The sequence below is a fragment of the Ascaphus truei genome, chromosome 8 (assembly GCF_040206685.1).
Source record: "Ascaphus truei isolate aAscTru1 chromosome 8, aAscTru1.hap1, whole genome shotgun sequence".
Lineage (NCBI taxonomy): Eukaryota > Metazoa > Chordata > Amphibia > Anura > Ascaphidae > Ascaphus > Ascaphus truei.
The window spans coordinates 67,657,455-67,679,511 of NC_134490.1; the positions used below are offsets into that span (position 1 = coordinate 67,657,455).

General features: G+C 38.7%; 1 protein-coding gene and 1 long non-coding RNA gene across 10 annotated transcripts in view; one reads left to right on the forward strand and one right to left on the reverse strand.

Annotated features, from left to right (window-relative positions):
• The window catches only part of LOC142501886 (uncharacterized), a 104,063-nt gene extending 86,804 nt beyond the window's left edge, over positions 1–17,259 (reverse strand). For 2 of the 9 annotated variants that reach the window (XR_012803592.1, XR_012803591.1), the window contains exons 1-3: positions 16,474–17,142; positions 16,195–16,245; positions 15,455–15,552 (exon numbers count right to left, since the gene is read on the reverse strand). This is a non-coding gene — a long non-coding RNA (uncharacterized LOC142501886). Of the gene's footprint in view, positions 1–2,964; positions 3,098–15,454; positions 15,553–16,194; positions 16,246–16,464; positions 17,143–17,172 lie in introns of those variants that run through there. The other 7 variants (XR_012803587.1, XR_012803594.1, XR_012803590.1 and 4 more) reach the window with 7 other exon arrangements.
• LBX1 (ladybird homeobox 1) lies at positions 16,520–19,293 on the forward strand. Its single transcript, XM_075612446.1, has 2 exons — positions 16,520–17,323; positions 17,863–19,293. The coding sequence occupies exons 1-2, from the start codon at positions 16,999–17,001 to the stop codon at positions 18,336–18,338; spliced, it is 801 nt and encodes a 266-aa protein (XP_075468561.1). The 5' UTR covers positions 16,520–16,998; the 3' UTR covers positions 18,339–19,293.
• The last annotated feature ends 2,764 nt before the right edge of the window (positions 19,294–22,057 follow it).

Below are 22,057 nucleotides of genomic sequence, written 5' to 3' on the forward strand. Positions count from 1 at the left end.
TATCATTTTTTACACTTATTAACATTTTCCCCTTATATATATCGTATACGTGTAATAATGGCTGTATAATGTATGGGTGTACAATAATGTATATCCATAACGTACTATTAAAATAAATGAAGGAAGGACATCCTTCGTTTATTTTAATTTTATATGAATAAAAAAGAAATACTAATTTATATTGTTGAAGTATGTATTGATATACATTATTGTACACCCATATTTTATACAGTCATTATTACACTATATACCATATTATGGTACAGTATATAATCCTCCTGTATTAATATTTCATTTTTATTAATGTACAATTAAAATAAATGAAGCATGTTCTTTCTTCATTTATTTTAATTGCACATGAATAAAAAGTATATATTAATTAATATTGTTGAGCTATACAATATTGTACACCCATTCTTTATACATTCATTATTACATGATAAATCCTATCATTAAGTGAAAAAATTAATAAGTGTAAAAAGGATATATTTCTCAATATTATAACAACATTTGCATTAGCTTTTGGTAATGCCCATGAAAATGTCCCTTATTAGCGCTGCTTTAACACAGCGCCTTAAATTTTGGCCAATGCGCATGTGTAGTGTATGTGAGAACGCGTCTCTGAGACATGAAAATCACTGATAATAGCGCTGCTGCTTTGAAGAACGGACGTTATTTTTGCATCTCATTAGCTTTGAGGATCCCCGTTAATAATAAGAAAAATCTACCTGTATCAGACCTAATATTGGGAAATGTAACGCATTCCTGTGGCTTCTTTACTTTCTAACACCTGAGGGTCACTGGTAATACATTACCTTTGTTGAAGGAATTGCAATCTACATTTAGGCTGCGGTCCCAGTCATAACTGTGACACGCGCTCCCGGGGGGGGGGGGGGGGGCGGCGCGTGCACAGCGCTGACCGCGATCTGTGGTCTCCAGGAGAAGAGGGAGCTTGCAACGGGAGGGGCATGGTCGGGGATTTGCGGGGGCCATCACATCACACGTCAGGTTCACCCTCATTGGGTGAACCGCCGGTGGGGGCGTGGCCACGCCTCCGTCGCAAGGTTTAAACTCAATTTCATTGAGTTTAAAAATCTTGCAGTACTGCGCGGCTGCACCTTCAGCGGGAAGGTGCGTACTGAGCCCTTCCCCATAGAGGGGCGGTGCTTACACGCACAGCGCACGCCGAGCCGTGCGCTGTGGCAGTGACTGGGACCGCAGCCTTAGTGTTTCAAGCTGTGAAAAATGCGAGTTCTGAACAGATGATAATAGTTTTTCCTACATAGCGCTGATAGTGTATGAAGAGCTGTACATAGAACTTTCCAGGCATGAGTCCCTGCCATGCAGAGCTTACAATCTAATTCTGGTGCCGGACACCCAGGGAAATAAACTGACATGCCAAAGGTCACAAGGAGAGCTGACGCTGGGAATCAAATAGAGTTACCTGCTTCAAAGGCAGTGACATTTCCAATGACGGCTTGATAGCGATTCCATCTGTGCCACTGCACAATGAAACTGATTCCAGGGGCAGAGCGCGGGGCCTCTGTAAATGTCTCTTCCCTTGTCCGGTGGCATCTCTTCCTACATATCCTGTTATCATGGCTCTGCGACGCCAAATGGGGTCGCGTTGCCATGACAAAGGGACGTCACATGGCACCACGACGTCACATGGCATTGTGTTTCCGTGACAACATGACGCTGCATGGCACCACAACGTCACGACGCTGAGTCGAATGAGGAGGAGATGCCGCTCCGGCCAAGATAAGAGGCGCCGCAAAACTCCCAGCTGGCCTTGCACTGAAGTACTACATCGGCCTTCAGGTTACCTGGCTGTATAACTTCTCATATCAGAAGTGAGTCCAAACTTCGGTTTTCTGTGTTCAGAATAGGAGAAAAAAATCTCCCTGGATTGTAAGGGAAATAAAACAGAACCAGGCGAAAACATTCTTAAAAACTGAGTTAGTTGACAGGTGTGAAACAGACAATTGTTATGCTTAAATGCACCCGTTGGCGTAGTAATACATTTACAGGTGGTCCTCGCTATCCGTCTGTCCGATTTCCGTCGAACGGACTATCCGACGCCGGATAATGCATTCCGTGGAACACATCAGCCAACGTTTATTTATTTATTTATAAAAGGTTTTACCAGGAAGTAACACATTGAGAGTTACCTCTCGTTTTCAAGTATGTCCTGGGAACAGTTGTAACAACACATGGTTACATTAAATAAACAGGGATATACAGTCAATTCACAGACATTTCATGGACAGGTAGAGTTGGAAAATTGGGTACAGGGGATAAAAAGCTTGGAGAGTTTCAGATTGAAATACAGCAATTTTAACACCAACAACCATCAGCGAACGGCAACAAAAGGCTCACACCCTCTGGCTGCCCTTCGGCTGCACCACAGGCTGTGTGCCTTTGGGGCGACGCAGATGTAGACGTTGGAACGGATTATGCAATGCTCACCGCGGCGGATTAACATTGGATCCGCAATCCGATGGTGGTTTGTGGGACGGATTACGGCGGATAACCGAGGACCGCCTTTATTATAAAGATGCAGTCCTACTTAGGACTAGAACTAACAAGTTACAGTGAAAGGCCTGCTACTTGAAACCATTTGCTTGATGTCTTTACATATATCAGTGAAAGTGATTTAAATAATTTTTGAAAACGTCTTAATTTATAGTGGTGGCTCTGGATAAAGATAAAGAGGTCTTGTTTGCTCCACTTTAATTACTTATTAGTATTCCCCCTTCATAGTCCGTTTAGTAACTATAGGATGAATGAGAGATTAGGGCAGTAAAATCCAATCTTAAAAATCATTTCCGCCATCAATGGTCAAAAATGATTTAGGGGAGCGCAGGTATCAATATGCAATGAAAATAGAAAAATGCAACATAGTGCAAATAAAGTTCAAATCAGGCAATGTGATGTGAATGTATCAGGTGAATGGAGACTCACGTGGCATCAAATGAAATCAGGCATGTCAGAGATCAGTGGCAGATGCTTGACTCTGTGATGGTAAATGAACAATCCCACAACTGGATATCTGATGTGATGTAAACAGCACAAACGGCAGCCTCACCAGTCAGGGCTATGGGAAAGAAAGAGAAGCTTCCATAGCGTAACACAATAACATATATTTTATGTTATGTATGTATGACTCCTGATGAAGCTACACTGTTTAGTGAAACGCGTTGAGTCACTGCTCGTGACATCATCAGTTGCCGCCCAGATGTTCCTGGATGTTTCCCCATTAACTATGCCTTTTAGTGTGTGCACCGCGTGCGCTGTGCAGACTACATAATCGGACGCTGATACCGCGCACAACGAGTGTGCCACGCACAGGATACTGGGATCCCCATTCCGGTCATCTGATTCGTGTGCCAGCTGACCTTGGCGGCTCCGGTGGTCCAGAACGTGAGGTCCAAGACGGAGGAAACTGGAGCTGGTGATATCACTTGTCTTATGTGCCTATTGATTTTATGACACTGTAAGTGTTGAATTTTATTGTGTGTATAAAAAAAGATGTTATTGTGTTACGCTATGGAAGCCTCTCTTTCTTTCCCATTGCCCTGACTGGTGAGGCTGCCGTGTGTGCTGTTTACATCACATCAGATATCCAGTTGTGGGATTGTTCATTTACCATCACAGAGTCAAGCATCTGCCACTGATCTCTGACATGCCTGATTTCATTTGATGCCACGTGAGTCTCCATTCACCTGATACATTCACATCACATTGCCTGATTTGAACTTTATTTGCACTATGTTGCGTTTTTCTATTTTCATTGCATATTGATACCTGCGCTCCCCTGATTCTCGAGACGTTCTACAATAGAAGTGGAGTCTGCAGACCATCCACTCAAGGGTTTTTTGAGCTGCATTTTTTGTTCACTTTATTTCACTTGTATTTACTTTGTAATAATATTTATTCACGGCTATATTTATCGCCTTTATCACTGCGCCACCCTATTTTGCACTTTGTTGCATATTTTCATCAAAAATGATTTAAACATACTTGTCTAATGAATATTTATTTATTTATAAAAATGTTTTACCAGGAAATAATACATTGAGTTACCTCTCGATTTCAAGTATATCCTGGGAACAGAGTTATGATGACAGATACATGGTTACAAATACATAGTTATATTAAGTGAGCAAGGTTATACATTATATACAAGACATTGCATGCACAGTAAGAGATAATATATGTTATAAGCCTATATATCAGTTACAGAACAGATTAAAATGTGAGACAGCTTTCATTTTGAAATGACTTAGAATAAGAGCTAAGATATATGGAATGGGCAAGTCAATCAGTAGAGAGGTTCAAACCTGTCCAAAATGTACCATTATTAAGGTTTTTTTTCCCTAATTCGAATTTCTTGCAGAAATTTTTTGCCAAGTCTCAAAGGGCTAATAAAGTTCCCAAATTAGTAAGCTTTTCACAAAATATTGCCAGACAGCGAGCGAAACATGGTGTGTGCACCTTATTATCACAGTATTTAGCGAATCTAGTGATTTTAGAGAATTTTGCCAATTTGCATATTAAGCTAAATTGAATGCTTGGCGAATCTCTTGCAAACTCTGACAAGGTGGCTATTTATTTTCCGGTCAAAAAAGGGCAAATTTTGTCTGGTTCACAATGTTGGATGCAAGTTTCGTGCATGTCTATCAGGTTATCTGGAGAAAGGTGGAAACACTGTGGGACTAGGACATCCATTAAAAAGTAGCTGTAATTCTGAATAATAATGTTATTCCTGCTACAGTTAGTATCTATACACAATGTAACACTTTGCTAATGAGCCCTTTTACAATCCAGTTTTGATTAAGTGAAATATGCCATTTGTCTTCTCAAACTCAAAAGCTATAAGGTCTTGCACTAATAGGCCACGTTTCCCATATAGGGAAAATATATACCATAACCTGCAGGTGAATTTCACCCGTTCAGAACTATGGAAGAGATAATCTACTAACCAGGCAACGTTAGAGTGCTGAGACCACAACAGTCTACTCTTAGACCAAATTATTGATACATGAAGCCTGGGGATTTTTTTTTAAAATGTAAGTATCTTTGAAGAAAATGAACCACCAATTTTATTTGCTTCCTGAAATGATCATTATTTTCCATTTTTAAGCATTTTATAAGTAACGGGCTCCAATATTGCGGTATTTATTTACGGAAGTCTCTTGGCTGCAAAATGATGGCAAACCCAGAGCAAAAGAAATTCCCCAGATCTTCAAAGGAAAATCTCCAGTTGCTCAATGGGATTCGTTTTCTTTGAAATATATGCTGCTGTTTATTGTACTGGTTTTGCAAGATCTCAGTTAAAAACACTCCTAAGGCATGCCACCCAAAGTGTATCAGAGAAATGGTTTGATAGTAAATTCTTAGGGAAGTCAATATGAATTCACACGTTGCATGCAAATGCCACCCTATCAAAGAGAAGGAGTGGCTCAATAAGTACTGACTGGCCCTGAGTGTGAAGCAGGGGAGGCTGGTTCAATTCCCGGTGTCAGCGCCTTGTGACCTTGGGCAAGTCACTTTATCTCCCTTTGCTCAGGCCCCAGAAACATAGATTGTCAGCTCCACGGGGCAGGGACCTGTGCCTGCAAAATGTCTCTGTAAAGCACTGCGTACAACTAGCAGCGCTATACAAGAACACGCTATTATTATTATTATTTATTGTAAGTGCCTTTTAAACAGTTTTCTAGTAGATATGAAACTACATTGCACCATGTACATTAGCAAATGGGCAAAATAAGTTTAAACGTGATAACATGCAATGGAATCTACACCAAGTAATCATCATTCAGCAAATATATCCGATACAAACCTCCAGCACCACTAAAAGAAATCCCAACCAAACATGGTAACTTGGGTGCACCGGTGTCTCAATGGTATACTTAATTGGTGCAGTACATTTTGGTTGTGTGCTCTGTGACATTTTTAAAGAATAACATTGCCCATCAAGAATGATTACATTTCAAACTTGCAAGGTAAGAACACAAAAGCAAGTTATGCATTGTGCTAAGAATCGAACAATAGATGAATTTCATCTCAAAGTTCTAGTTCATGTTTGTTATGTTTCTTCTTATACTTTTTTTAAACTTTATTCAGTTCATGCACCTGCTGTAAATTCTAAGTATATAGCAGGAGTAGCCAACTCAATCTTCAGGGGCCACCACCAGGTCAAGTTTTCAGGATATCCCTGCTTCAGCACTGGTGGCTCAATCAGTGACTCAGTCCAAGACTGAACCACTGATTGAGCCACCTGTGCTGAAATAAGGATATCCTGAAAACCTGACCTTGTTGGTGACCCTTGAGGGCTGGAGTTGGCCACCAATGATATACTGTAGGGGCTTATCCTAAATCAGCTGAAGTGACAGATAAGGCAATTTTCGGGCAAAATTACCCAATGACGTCAATGGGAATTTTCGGTAGAAAACGTCCCAATCAGCTGCTTCAGCGGTATAGGATAAGCGACATAAGCTCTATTTTTACAATGTGGGTGATGAGTTACTGTTGCATTGGAATTTAGTGCACACACATAATTATGTTTGCAGAGTGCAAATGTCACAACGGATGTTTTTATCTATCAAAGTTTTTAATAGAGGGTTCGGGCTACATTTAGATACAGTGATCAGGACTCGCCACTGTATGGAAAAGGAAGTTAGCACATGTCTCATTCATGTGAATAGGACAGTGTGTCAAATCTTATGTGAAAAACCTACAGGGGAAATATCGGTAGTTACTTAAATAAATAGAGAAAGGTTTGAACAATCAAGTCCCGATATCAGTGCGACAGAACGTTGAACAGGGTATCATAAATAATAATAATAATAATAGCATGTTCTTGTATAGAGCTGCTAGTTTTTTAAGTAATGCTTTACAGAAACATTTTGCAGGCACAGGTCCCTGCCCCGTGGAGCTTACAACCTATGTTTTTTAGTGCCTGAGGCACAGGGAAATAAAGTGACTTGCCCAAGGTCACAAGGATGAGACACCAGGAGCTGAACCAGGGTTCGCCTGCTTCAAACTCAGTGCCAGTCAGTGTCTTTACTCACTGAGCCGCTCCTTCTCCCATCCCCCACACCTTCTCAAATCATATCTTAATGTTCCTTGATTTGAGCCAACCACGTGAGGCAATAAGTGGAGTGTGTAATGAATTCCTTGTGCAATCTTGATCAACACTCATTAACAAGATATTACTCAGATAATAGTAGTTGCCACACACCAGGGCCTTAGTCTCTAAGTGGGATTTATGGTGTAATTGGGAAAAGTAAAGCCTGTAAAGCTGTTCTAACCCTTTGACCACCACACTTATAAGAGAAACTACTTGGAGTATAATGGTAATAATTGTGTGTTTAGCACAGGTAACATCTCCACAAGGTAAAGTTACTCACATATTGAAGAACTGTTGGCTCCAGGAGCGTGCATCAAGCATGGAGATGATGTCGATAGTAGAATCCTCAGTGGAGAAATGTGGAGCAGAGCATGCAGGGATGGAAATAATTGTTCACCCCTGCATGCTCTGCTCCACATTTCTCCACTGAGGATTCTACTATCGACTCAAATAAATAGGGTTGGATGAAAAGTTTGCGAATTTACAAGTTTCATAACATTATAAATAGCATATTCTGTGTGCAAATTCAAAAATCAAAGTTTAAGGATACTGGGGAATATTTTTCCAAGTGTTTTGTGTTTGATAAATCTAACACTTATTTGCACAATTTCTGGAGATTACAGGTTATGGGGTAGATCCTCAGAAGGTCACTAATTTTTTTTAACATTCTGTTAATGTTTATTTAACGTGTCCTTATCCGTAACGCATATCCCCAAAAGTGCTTAGCGCAACAATGCCCTGGCATGTTCCTTAAAATAATGGATCCTTGCATTTTTACGGACCATAGGCTTACTCGCATGCAAATGATATGGTAACGACCAGTTTACCTAACAACGCGTCTCCTCAGACCTCCGTTCATGATGGCGCATGGGAATAACGCTACAATATTTAGCACCTTCCAAAAAACGTCCTTACTCACATCCAGATCCTGATTATCATTGAGTTGTTCTGGGAATAGCCTAACAGGAATGTAATGAGCATAGGACTTAACCCTTTCATTATAAAAAGTTGCGTGTCATACAAATATCTATCTATCTATCTATCTATCTATCTATCTATCTATCTATCTATCTATCTATCTATCATCTATCTATCTTTCTATCATCTATCTATCTATCTATCTATCTATCTATCTATCTATCTATCTATCTATCTATCTATCTATCTATCTATCTATATAATAGATCATATAAATGTCTAAAACACATCATAAACTATATTATGGTTTTTAGTGATTAAAGTGCTATGTTTGTATGAACTAATATGGTATATAATGTAATAATGACTGTACAGGCAGTCCTCGGTTATCCAACGGAATCCGTTCTGGAAGTAGCGTTGGATAGTGAAACCGTTGTAAAGTGAGTCCCATGTTAATCAGTGGCGGTGAGCGTTGGATAACACATTCAGGCGTCGGATAACGCATTCCGGCGTCGAAAAATGGCCCTCAGTGTTTCATTGTAAAGCGTTGGATAAGCCATTCGTTGTAAAGGGAAACGTTGGATAACGAGCACAACCTGTATAAGTATAGGTGTACAATAATGTACATCCATACATACCTCAACAATATAAATTAATATTTATTTTTTATTAATGTACAATTCAAATAATTGAAGGAAGTCAATCCCTTCATCATTTTTAATTGTACATTAATAAAGATGACATATTCATTAATATTATTGCGTTATAACAACAACAAAAAAAACAAAAAGAACGATTCCTGCGCTCCTACCAATTAGGCTAAAATAAAATAGTGATATCATGAATAAGGGTTATTTCGTTAAACCCGTAAAGCCAGTATCATTGTTACCTTACTATAGAGGTAAAATCCTTTTCCTTACTGCATACTCCATAAGGGCATTTTAATATAGTGTCACTGAAACATCATAGGGGTAGGCTTATTGGCTCATCTGCTTTACATAGCAATTCCTTGGAGGTGTATGTCTCCTCCCTTCAGGAAAGAGCCCCTACCAATTTTCCAATTAGTACATGTATATTACACTTCAGTGTCAGTCTGCACATCACTCTCCAAGAGTAGGTGAATGTATAAGGCTGACAGAAAGATATATATGTAACTTTGATTATATTCACACCAGGGAATTTGTGCACCCACAGTTTACCTCTACAGTAAGGTAACTATGATACTGGCTTTAGTCAGCTTTTAATTGAACTACTTACAATAAGCATATGCTTTATTTAACCCCTTCAGGGCTTTCTCACATTTTCACTAGTCCATGGGACAATAATTACATATATTCAGTGTCGGTACCTGCAAATTTGGTTATGCCTTGATGTTGGCTGCAGGTTTATACAGGCATACCCCACATTAACGTACGCAATGGGACCGGAGCATGTATGTAAAGCGAAAATGTACTTAAAGTGAAGCACTACCTTTTTTCCACTTATCGATGCATGTACTGTACTGCAAACGTCATATACGTTCATAACTGATGGAAATAACGCATTTGTAACAGGCTCTATAGTCTCCCCGCTTGTGTACACCTTCGGTACAGGTAGGGAGCCGGTAGTGCTGTTCAGGATGTGCTGACTGGCGCATGCGTAAGCTGCCGTTTGCCTATTGAGCGAGATGTACTTACTCGCGAGTGTACTTAAAGTGAGTGTACTTAAACCGGGGTATGCCTGTAACGCTTTGATCAAAGGGTTTAACTAAATAACCCTTATTCATGAGATCACTATTTTATTTTAACCTAATTAGTAGGAGCGCACAAATCATTCTTCCTGTTTTTCTATATGTAAGGCCTATCTTTTTACCAGCAGCAAACTTCTATAGGGAGGAGTGCTGTAATATGTACATTGTTGAGGTATGTATGGATATTTATCCATATATGTACACACATAATTTAAACAGTAATTAGTACATTACATACCATATAATTAAGGGGAGAAGTTAATAAGTATAAAAATGATACATTTCTCAATATTATAACAAGATTTGCATTAACTTTTGGTAACACATGAAAATCTCCATTAATAGCGCTCCCTTAGTAATGCGCCTTACAGTTGGACCAATGCGCATGTGCAGTGTATGGGAAAACGAGTCCCTGAGACATGAAAATCCCTGATAATAGCGCTGCTGCTTTGAAGAATGGACGTTATTTTTTAATCTCATTCGCTTTCAGGATTCCCGTTAATGATAATAAGAAAAACAACTTCCCGTTCCCTATTTTGGGAACATAACATTATTACATCCACATTACCGGAGCCCTGAGGATCTACCCCTATCTATGAAGAAGTGAGTCTGCGCTAAAACATTTACTTCTAAAAAATGTCGCAGTTTCTTTGTGTGATTCACTCCATATGTCTGAAGAGTATTTATACTGTTATAGTATTTAGTGCATTTTACTAGGAAAAACACTTCCTGCGCCGGCTTTAAGATGATAGATGAAAATAGTGCGTATAACTGTAACCAAAAGTAACACAAACTGCATATTTCTTCATGCAAACCCTTTCCATACTGGAGCCAATATGGAAATCTAACTGTGCCCGACTCACAGGGCCGGCCATTCCTTTGGTGGGGCCCACGGTGGCATGCTGGCAGTGGGGCCTGTTCTCCTGCAGCGTCATGATGTCACGACAGAACGTGACATCGCTTTGTCATGGAAACGCGTTGCTGCATAAGGTCTCGCTCAGACAGGCTGCTACGGCAGCTTGCTAGCGTTCGCGCCCCCGCCGCTCGCTCCTGCAGCACAGCGATCTGTGCTCACACTGCAGGAGGCAGATCGCGGCATTTTGGGGGCGTGGTGGGGGCGTGTAACTAATGCGTCACGGAGCTGGTTCGCCTTTATTGGCTGAACCAGCTCACGTCATGCGACTGTAGCCCCAAATTTCAATTTGGGTTGTGCCGGCAAAATGTCACAGCGACAACGCTGCACTTTGCCGCCGGTGGAGTTTTCAGTTTGAAAACTCCCACCGCACAACCCAAATTTGCGACGGGCGTGCACGTGTACATCACAACGCCTTCTGTCTGAGCTCAGCCCAAGTAAGACCCCCTGCGTGCGCACACACATGCACCTCACACCCACTACCTCTTACCTCCCCCAGCTATCTCTTACCACAGCCCCTCCCCCCCACCCTCCCACGTTCCTACCTTGGAGTGAGCACCGGTGCCCTTCTGCGCCAGTTTGGGGATTCCCCAGCTCCCTCCTCCAGCTCTCCCCTCCCCTGTTGGGCAAAATTTGGATCCCGGCACAGACTGGAGGGAGAGGAGGGAGCGCAGGGCCCCACGAAAGCATTGGGCCCTAGGCAACTGCCTTGCCGTAAGGCCGGCCCTGAGTCCTCCATCTTGCACCACAAATCCCTAATATCTTCGAAGACCAACACACGTATACAAGAAAATGGCGCACCGAAGAACAATATATAGTCGCTGCCTGTCATAGTTATTACAGCGCCATTTGCATCAAAATAATCACTTTGGGCTAATATGTGGAAGATGATACATAGATCTCCTAATGGTACTTGTATTTATTTCCTATCAATATTCAGCTAGTATTAACAGCAAATTAACAACCCTTGCATTCCTGATGCCCATAGCTAAGGTCTTAGGCCGTGCCTATTGTGCCATCGATGGTGACGACGACACGGCGGGTGACGTCACCCGTCGCCACCGGTGAAAGTTATGTTTCGCCGGGTGGCGGGGTCGTGGGATTCCGGTAATTTGATTTGTTCAAGGGCCGTCACGTGACGCGATAGCCCTTGAAAAATCAAATTTTGCCGGCTTCCAGTTTCCGCGACGGCGCTCCGTCACTTTGTCGCCATCGCGCGCACTATAAGCGCACACGGCGGCGGCAATGTATTTGTTTTCGGGCGACGTCGCGTCGCCTGCACTATAAGCGCGGCCTTATAGTTGTATATCTGAGTTATCTCGCTGCCTTCTCTTGGATCCTTCATGCTTCTCTCACACCTCCCATTTTTGCCTCACAGCCTTTGTTTAACTAATATACACATATAGCAGGGCGCAAAAAGAGAAAAGAAACACACTATTAGTATAAATTTAAAAATAATTAATATTTATAATAAGCATAAAGTAAAACTTACATAAAAAATAGGATCATAGTATATCCAACCATCTCTGGGGGGAGCTTGAAGGAGGGGTAGAAAGGAGCAAGTATACCAACACAATGGCAAGATGTCAAATCGCCAGATTATCCAGTGGTAAAGTTCTTCCGGCTCAAATATCAAAAACCCCTTCACCTCGCGCTACAAACACCCCAGGGAGGTAACACAGCTGCCCGGAGGAACGTAATGACGCTTCCTCTCTGCTGCGCGTGACGTCACCTCTACGCGTTTCGCGTCACACAACGCTTCGTCAGGAGGTACTAATAGTGTGTTTCTTTTCTCGTTTTGCGCCCTGCTATATGTGTATATGTATTCGGTTGTTTGCCCCGCTGATCACGGGAGAGTGGGGAGCTGCAGAGAGATGTTTTCATACTTTGGGACATTACAAGATTTATGGGACCGCGCACACTAAATATACTTTTTTTTTAACTAATGCCTCATGTCTGTGTAAGTAAGTTACAGATAAGACACACACATTAATGATCATTCCATATTTGACTGCACAGTGTAGTAATCCCGCTCTCAGTCCTGCAGGGCCCTATGTAACTGTCTATGCCCAGTCTGTGCTCCATAGTTTCAAATGTTTTTTTTTTCTTCATAAAATAGTGAGGAGAAAACAAGCAACTGGATTGGCCAGGAGGATCCATGTGACTGGCTACAGGGCAATCCATTGATACTCAGTCAGTAACATCATGAAGAAGCTAATGCTGTCTGATTGTGCACAAGACTAGACTAGAAATACAAATAGTGTAATATAAAAGGTGAAATAAAGTGAACACATTTCTACATTAAACATATATAAATATATTTATATTTATATATATTATATATATTTATATTCATATATGTATAAATATTGTAATGTGACCCTTGTAACCCTATTGGGATCTGCTGTGGGGCTGGACCAAGTCCACACTAACACCTCCTAACATCCACACCCCCAAACCTAAATGGGACCAGCTGTGCCATACTCCACCCAGAGACATACTCTGTCCCACAATGAGTAGCCACTTTACCTTTTGTTTCCACATTCCACCTTATTTCCTGTAGATTTCCTGTAGATTGTAAGCTCTCTGGCACAGGGAACTCATTACCTTCTGTATCTGTCTGCGCTTGTCTGTCCTTACTTTTATGTTATTCTGTTCATGTTATTAATGTGACTCTGTACCCCCATTGTACCGCGCTGCATAATATGTTAGCTCTTTGCAAATAAACGCGGATTTAAAAAAATAATAATAATATAATATATACATACACTATGTGTTTACATTTAATTTATATTACTGTGTGTGTATACTACTAATGCTAGTTACCACAACACTTGTCTATATTAAATTACCTTAATACAAACCCATATGTTCAGAGGTATGAGGCCAAAGACACCTTCAGTAGTGTAGAAATGTATTTAAATCTTTTAAAGCTCATCATGGTGTGTGTTTATTATGCAATAAAAGCTAAACACGTGGTCCAACATAGGAGCAAACAGGATGAATGACTGTGATATATACAGTATAGGTCACAGATATATATATATATAAGACTGGATATTGTCTGTGGTTTTCACCTAAATGAAGGACTCTGAAAGAAATGATCAGAGATCCCGTTCAGCATTAAAGTGATCATATCTATGCCCACCCTACCCATGTCACCTAGAAAGACTGGTTACAGGACAAGTGGATGATAAGAATTCTAAAACCCACCCTAAAGTACAGATTTGATGTGTGCAAACCTTGTCTGGAACCTAGCAAATAACTTCTTTTTTTTTTTTTAGTGTCTGCCCATCATTTCCCCTTATTAAACGTTACATCAATCTAGCCCTATACTGGATGCATCCTTACAAAAGCCAAATAATAATCAGGAGTAGGTGTCTAAAAATAGGGACATTTATAGCACTAGACATACAAAAAACGTAATATTAAAGCAGTGTACAAATGTAATAATAATAGTATTACATGTTTAATATATATTTAAATATAAATATACTGTATACATTTTCAGAAACACACGTCAAAAATATTAAGATTTATCTTAAAACTGCACCTTTCATTCAATGCCAACTAAATACATTTATGGGGATTTATCTGGGACACATATACAGTGCAATATGTGTATATCCGCTAAAAAGATGAGATGTTCTACAAACTCGAGATTTATCTTACATTCTCAGTATGGGAAAAAAATTGCCAAAGCTTCTAAAATATTCTGCTTAATAAAGGTATTCACATAATTCAGTAAATCTGTTGAGGCCTCTTTAAGAGCAGGAACCATTTGCTTCTTTGTGTGTATTTGGCACCCACAGCAGAACACAAGAAATCTAATTTACAGGCCAAGAAATGTAAATAAAACATAGGCAAATAGGAGATACCATCCCCTAATATAAGGTTCAAATCAAGGTTATTTCCAGCACAAATACACTTTTTAGTAAACATACATATATATATATATATATATATATATATATATATACACACACACACACACATTTCTCGATAGCACAAGCCATTGCTATGAAGGCCTACTATATGTGTGTGTGTGTGTGTGTGTGTGTGTGTGTGTGTGTGTGTGTGTGTGTGTGTGTGTGTGTGTGTGTGTGTGTGTGTGTGTGTGTGTGTGTGTGTGTATGTATGTATATATATATATATATATATATATATATATATATATATATATATATATATATATATATATATATGAGAATTTGAAGTAAATGTTATTGTCAGATAAATCTAGCAGTTATAACATGGGGTGAATAATGTAAGAAACGGCATCAATCCACAAAAGCCAACGGTTGTGAAACAGTTAACATGCTTGTTTTGCTCTCAGCATAGTACAGTACATGGGGCTATTACCAACAGCTAGCTAAAATATCTACAAACACTACTGCAAACATAATAATAATAATAACACTGTAATCAAGGCAGCTGATGTCCCTTTGTTGTTAATCTGCCAATAACCCTTTTTAATTTTGATGGCGCAGTAAATACTTCTTAAAAAAAGAAATACAATTGGTATTTCAATTATTATCAAATTAAATATGATACTGGGTCATTGTTGTAGACATTGTTTGTAATTGTGCTCGCATTTCTATGTGTTTCTGATAATACAAGGTATAGTTGTTATTTTATTAATATATCACATGCTATATATAATAAATCCTATTTTATATCAGAACGGTTTTGTTCTATGGCTACTGTACTATAAAGAGGCTGTATGTGTTTATAACACAGGTCGGTGCTTAAAACGTACCAGTAGGTTTTAGAAATACTTTGTTTATTCTGTCTGACCTTCCTGGGCACATGAGTCACTTTTCTTCAAGTTAAGATCATCCCATCTCTTCTTGGGGGCTCAGAAACACAAAAAGCAGTAATTTGGTTAGTATCAGTCAGAAAACCATGTCAGAAGCATCTGGAGGTTTAAAGCAGGTGAAATATGTCCCCTTTGCTGTTGAATTATAGCAGAGAGGAATTAGCTGGAGATGAGGGGGACCGGGTTTTTCCTCCCTTGTTCTCTCTGTCCTCTTGTTATTAAAAGAAATGAGATATATCCGCAGAGCAGAAACATCACACCACAGATACATTCGTTTAGGATTTTGAAAAAAAAAAGAACGAATTAAACCTAAAAATACTGCAGACAAGCCGGTCACCATTTAAATATCCAGCAGATCGCCATGATGTTATCAGAAATATAAGCAATACTTAGATATAGAAAAGCAAAGACATTCTACGGGAACACACAACAAAAAACGCATACAGATTAAATATACAATATATATATATATATATATATATATATATATATATATATATATATATATATATATATATATATTCTGAAGAGCAGGATATATTATATATATATAACACAGAATTAAGTATATATATATTTATATATATATGTGTGTGTGTGTGCAGTATATATAGAGTGTATATACATACATATTATATATGTATAGACGAGCAGCCAAGAGTCAAGAAAATGTTTCTTACCTGCCAACCGCAATTCTTTTTATTCAGTGATTTAAAATCAACCCTTTATTGCTACAAGAGGAGGGGGGGAAAAACAAAAACAAATTTAGCAACGAGAAAATGAGAAATACTAGATTCTTTCGTTTTTCATTCGTATAGTATTATCCTGATTCAATAAAGGCTGGGTGTACTGTGTGTAATGTAATTTAAAATATATATATGGCCAAACAAATAATGGGGGAGAAACTGGCAAGTGCATTAGGCGTTATAATTCAACTGGGCTCCACCTACCAGCCATACCTTCTAATTAATGGAGCTTCCAACTTGCAAACGCCTGCATTAGACAGGGAGAGAGTCAACGAGAGAGCGAAAGAGGAGTCGAACGTGCCATTGGAGATAATTGATTACATCCCAATCAACAATAACTTGTTAGCCATAGTCAATGTATCAGTCTCTTTGTTTTTTTTTTCCCCCTCCCTGGTTGAAGGATGAATATTGTTGGGACTCGACTCGGGAGTAGTCTCAATTCCTTTTGAGAGAGAGGGGGAAAAAAAGGAAGGGAAGGAAGAAGGAAATTTCACAAGGTTATAGATAGTAGCCAGCAACAGAGACCTGGGACAATAGTGCAAAAAGTCATCTTCGAATCAGGGCTGAGGAGGAATCCTCCACTACTCAGTGACACCCCCTCCCCCTTTTTTTTAAATCATTTTAACCTTGCAGATTGTGTTTCGCTCTCCTTTAAGAAGGCAGCAGGGAGAGACCCTCTTGGAGTATTGGGTAGAACTTTTTTGAGCAGCTTTTATCAGGGAGTCGGTAAACTCAATCATGACTTCTAAGGAAGAGGCAAAATCCTCCTCGGTGGAGGAGAGAAGAAGAAGCCCTTTGGATCATCTGCCACCTCCAGCTAATTCTAACAAGCCACTGACTCCTTTCAGCATTGAGGATATCCTGAACAAGCCCTCAGTTAGGAGAAGTTACACCATATGTGGCACTGCTCACCTTCTGACCACTGCTGAAAAGCCCCCTCCTGCGGGGTTACCACTTTCCAGCAGAACACTTCTCTCCCAAACCTCACCTCTCTGTGCCCTGGAAGAACTGGCCAGCAAAACCTTCAAAGGACTGGAAGTTAGTGTCCTGCAGGCAGCTGAAGGTAAGGTCCAAACCTCTCTACTTAATGCAAGAATCTGTGAATAATGACTAGAAACCACCAAAAAGTATATGAAAAACTCACATGGGGCAAGGGAAAATGTACCATATATACCAGGTGATTTAATTGCTTTAGATGAAAAATGTATCATAATAATACCTGTACCTGAAAACTTGTATTTTCTTATGTATCTAATTAAAGTTAGTTCATCTAAAAAAAAAAAAAAAAAAAAAAAGACAGGTATGGTACAGCTTCTCAAAGCTTATTAAAGCCAAGCCAAATACATTTATAGTTTGTGTTGATACAATGAAAATGTAAAATGAAATCCGCAGTATCTATGTGTCTTTGTGTCACAAACATGACTTGTGTAGAATAAAATTGCTGGGTATGTTGTCTTTTCTTACACTATTATGATTTGGTCAAAAAAATAATACACACTAGAAAAAGCAAGGGTCTGAGGTTTGGTTGGTTTAATTGGTAGTACAAACTTGGCAGGATATTGTACCCAATTAACTTTGCTAACTGAAATGTTCTTGTTTCAGGAAGGGACGGTATGACTATCTTTGGCCAGAGGCAGACCCCTAAAAAGAGGAGAAAGTCCAGAACAGCTTTTACAAATCACCAGATCTATGAACTGGAGAAACGATTCTTGTATCAGAAATATTTATCTCCGGCGGACAGAGACCAAATCGCCCAACAATTGGGACTGACCAATGCCCAGGTCATCACCTGGTTCCAGAACCGCAGAGCCAAGCTCAAGAGAGACTTGGAGGAGATGAAAGCGGACGTGGAGTCCAGCAAGCAAATGAGCCCCCCCGGAGTGGAAGCGGTGCTGACAATATCAGAGCTAGAATCGAATTCTGAGCCCAGCAGTGGTAAAAGCAGATCCAGATCTCCACCGCATGCAGAACTTGACAGCTACCTCCAGCACTCCCCGTCCTCCCCTCTTACAGACCTTCAGACGAGCCAGGAGTGCTCCGAAGATGAAGAAGACGTCGAGATTGATGTAGATGACTGACTTTCTTATTTTTATATAATAGACAAAAGACTATGAATTCAAAGCAAGCATGGACAGTAAATAATATGCTGCACTTGTTCTATAAAAAAAACAAAAAACAGAATGATAGAAACTCAAACAAAACAATATTTACAACCAAGGCAGTTTATTTTCAATAAAAGCAATAAGCAATATAAGAAAAGACTAAATTTACCACAGCTGCGCAATCAGGTAGTTTTAATTATTATTTTTTTTGGAATGGTGCAATTGTGTATGGCTTCTGTATAAATATTTAAACATATTTTTTTAGGCTTTGATTTTTAATAACTATAAATAATTTACATTTCGCATAGCTTTGGATAAACCACAATAAGCTGTTTGCGACACAATAATTTAACTATTTTAAATGAATCCGCTTGATCTCGCCATAATTCTCTTGCATGTTATAAATATGCACGAAGTTTTTTTATTTTATTTCTTTCCTTCTCTTTTTCTTTCCTTCTTTCTTTTGATTTCTTCCTTATTTTTTTTTGTTTGTTAACTATTTGGCATATATCTGCCAGAATATCTAAGGTCTTTTCTCAGCTTATATACCGTACATTTCATTTTAAAGTAATTTCTATCTAGCCTTATCAATTCAAATATTTTTTTTTGTCATTTTCTGCTACTGTTGTGCTTTTATTAAAAAAAAAACTACCTTTCGTATTTTTATATGAAGGTGGTTGAAACATATAATTATTTTTTACTGTTTCTAGAATTTTGCATGATACAAGGAAAAAAAAACAATGATACAACATTTAAAATATCATATAAATATAAAATGTACAGACAAAAGGTTTGTTAGAATTGTAAAAATTAAAAGGCCTGTTATTTAAGTTTAAACACCAGAAGGAATGCTGGTTTGTTTACTTTATTTTGGCACTGTACAGAGAGTTCTTTTTTCAAATACAATAAAATAAATAACATTTTAATACAATTTAAACTGCATTTTGGTTCAGGGTTCGCCTCTTTCTTGTATTGTATGTGTGTGTGTATATGTATGTATGTATATATATATATATATATATATATATATATATATATATATATATATATATATATATATATATATATATATAATATACTATAACACACTATATAATATATAATATATATATAGTGTGTTGGATATTTTATTAAATGATCCAATGTTTGTGTGTGTGTGTGTGTGTGTGTGTGTGTGTGTGTGTGTGTGTGTGTGTGTGTGTGTGTGTGTGTGTGTGTGTAAATACTATAAAGCGCAAAGACTATACATATATTTTTTTGTTCTACTGTAAAAATTGAAATCCCATCCGGGTTTGGTATATGCATGGCAATCATCAAAAACAAGAGTTGAACTTCAAAATTAAACGTATAATTCCTATTATTCATTCTACGCATGGGGGAGATCCTCAATGAAAACTGGAAACTCTTTAATTAGTGGGTTTTCTGCTAACAGTAACACCCCCAGTAGAATATGCCCTGCACAGCCCTGCTCATATGTGTTTCTTTAAGTGAAAAGAAAGTTTCTCGGTTATTTTGTTTTATTTCCAAAGCGTGCCTTGCCTTTTTGACCCAGCAACGTGTGTTTTGCTATTCTCTGCAAAATTTATGTGAGAAGCACAAATCTGGCACAGTAAAAAAAAAAAAGAGAGATGCCTAAAAAAAAAAATGTGAGTTTTGGGCCAGTTTCTCCGGGGCGATATAAATCTCTCCCTCTCTTTGAAAATGGATGGGGCTATAATTTTAGCGTAAAGCATGAAAACTGGGGACAAATGATCCCTCTTCCCTGATGTGACAAGTGACAATGGGCCGTGCATAGCCTCCTGCAGCTCTCAATGCTGAGACAAGCGTGGCCCTTCAGAGTAAAGGAGGAAAACGTTTGGAGGCCATATGGTTTTTGAATTTTCTTCACAATTTTTAGACAATTTGATGGATTGGGTTAACCCTCCCTGCGACTGTTTAAACCCACTTTACAAAAGCAATAATGGAAACATAGCTCTCTCTTCATGAGGGCATCTGTGCACTTGCTTGCGTTTCCTTTTCTCTTGCACTTTCTCTTGGCATTTTGAACAAGTCTATGAATTACAATGAAATCCACTTTCCCCCCCCTCTCTCTCTCTCTCTCTCTTGGAGAACACTTGTCCCCCTTTTTGGGATGGAAATTCTATGTTTGACTTGTGTGTGTGTGTGTATATATATATATATATATATATATATATATATATATATATATATATATATATAAAATGTAAATAGAACTGTATATATAATTATAATATATGTTTTTTTTTTTTTTACAAAGCTCTCAATCTTGTCCTTAAGTGTTTTATGCTAAACAGGCAAATCGTAAAGGCTGGATACTGTGACATTTATGTGAGGATCTACTTAAAGGCTTTTATTTGTTTTTCTTTCTTTTATTTTCACCCTTTCGCTTTTATCCCTTTGTTTTAGGAGGGTTTAATGAGGCCGAAAACACTGCAATTCAGGGAAGCCAAAGAATAAAAAGAAAAAGAAGCCTTGAGTTAATTTGGGTTACAGCTATTGTCTTAAATGTGCAAAAGAGAGACTTGATGCAAGGAAAATGCAGTGAACCTAGAAAAGTTTTCCACACGTGGCAGGGAAATTGGAAAATATACTCATTCAATCCACAAATCTGCAGTACACCGAATGAGGTGTTAAAACGGAGTTAATGTTTTGTGTGCCTAATGAGTGAGGGGTTTGTTCCTCTCATCTCGTTTTAATTCCACTCATCTCGTTTTAATTCCACTCATCTCGTTTTAATTCCACTCTTTATGTTTTGCCCAAGAGACTTTTTTATTCTCTTATCCCTTTTAAGTAGGGATATCTTTTTTTATTTTTATTTTTTAATATCCCTGAATAACGAAATAATGACAGGTCTGTAGATGAATGTGATAAACCTTTTACCTTGTAAAAGTAAAGATGATTTTGGATGTAATAACAGGTTTTACACAGGGTTGATATTTTCTGGAGTTGATACTTGCACTGTCATTTCCAGGCGGTACCATTAACTCACTGGTACAATATCACACACTGCACAAACTTTGATGAAATTGCAATAATTCAGAACGTTGCTTAAACTTCAATCATATTTTGCTGACCTCACTTCTGAGCTCAGTTCACAAACACAAAGAAAGCTTTTATTTGGATAGCATCGTTTTGCACACAGCTGATGTCATATCAGCTAATAAACATAAATGTAAGTGTTTTCATCGTGAAACCCTTTTCACTTGATATACTATTGATGATCTTGAATGGGACAAGATGGAAGAATGGAGCCCAGACACATTTGAAGCGTTTCCACATTATCTCATTGACATGACAATCTAGAAGGGTTAATAAGTGACGCATTCTTCCCAGTGGATCTTTATGTCTGCTAACACCCCAAGAGTGAATTTCTAATGAAATATATGCCTGCCTGGTCTAACAGGTTGGGTTCCGGGGTCCTGTGTTGGGACCAGGTTTTAGTAGAGTGGTAAACATGATCTGTATGTAACATAGTAGCAGGTGTTCCCATGTTTAAGTTCAGTGAAGTGAATATATTTCTGCTTTAGATCTTAGCTCATCTCTGGCTCGTAGCTTGTTTAGCATTTGCCTTGAGATTTGTGTCGCATAAATGTATAGGATTTCCATTGGCATTAAGGGGGATGTTTAATGAAAAGTCTTGCCAAGAGTTTGTGGCTTCTTTGAGATATTCAACA

Coding starts and splice junctions, on each gene's coding strand:
- LBX1 (XM_075612446.1), top strand. CDS start 16,999: ATGACTTCTAAGGAAGAGGCAAAATCCTCCTCGGTGGAGGAGAGAAGA. Junction 17,324..17,862: donor TGTCCTGCAGGCAGCTGAAG/GTAAGGTCCAAA, acceptor TTCTTGTTTCAG/GAAGGGACGGTATGACTATC.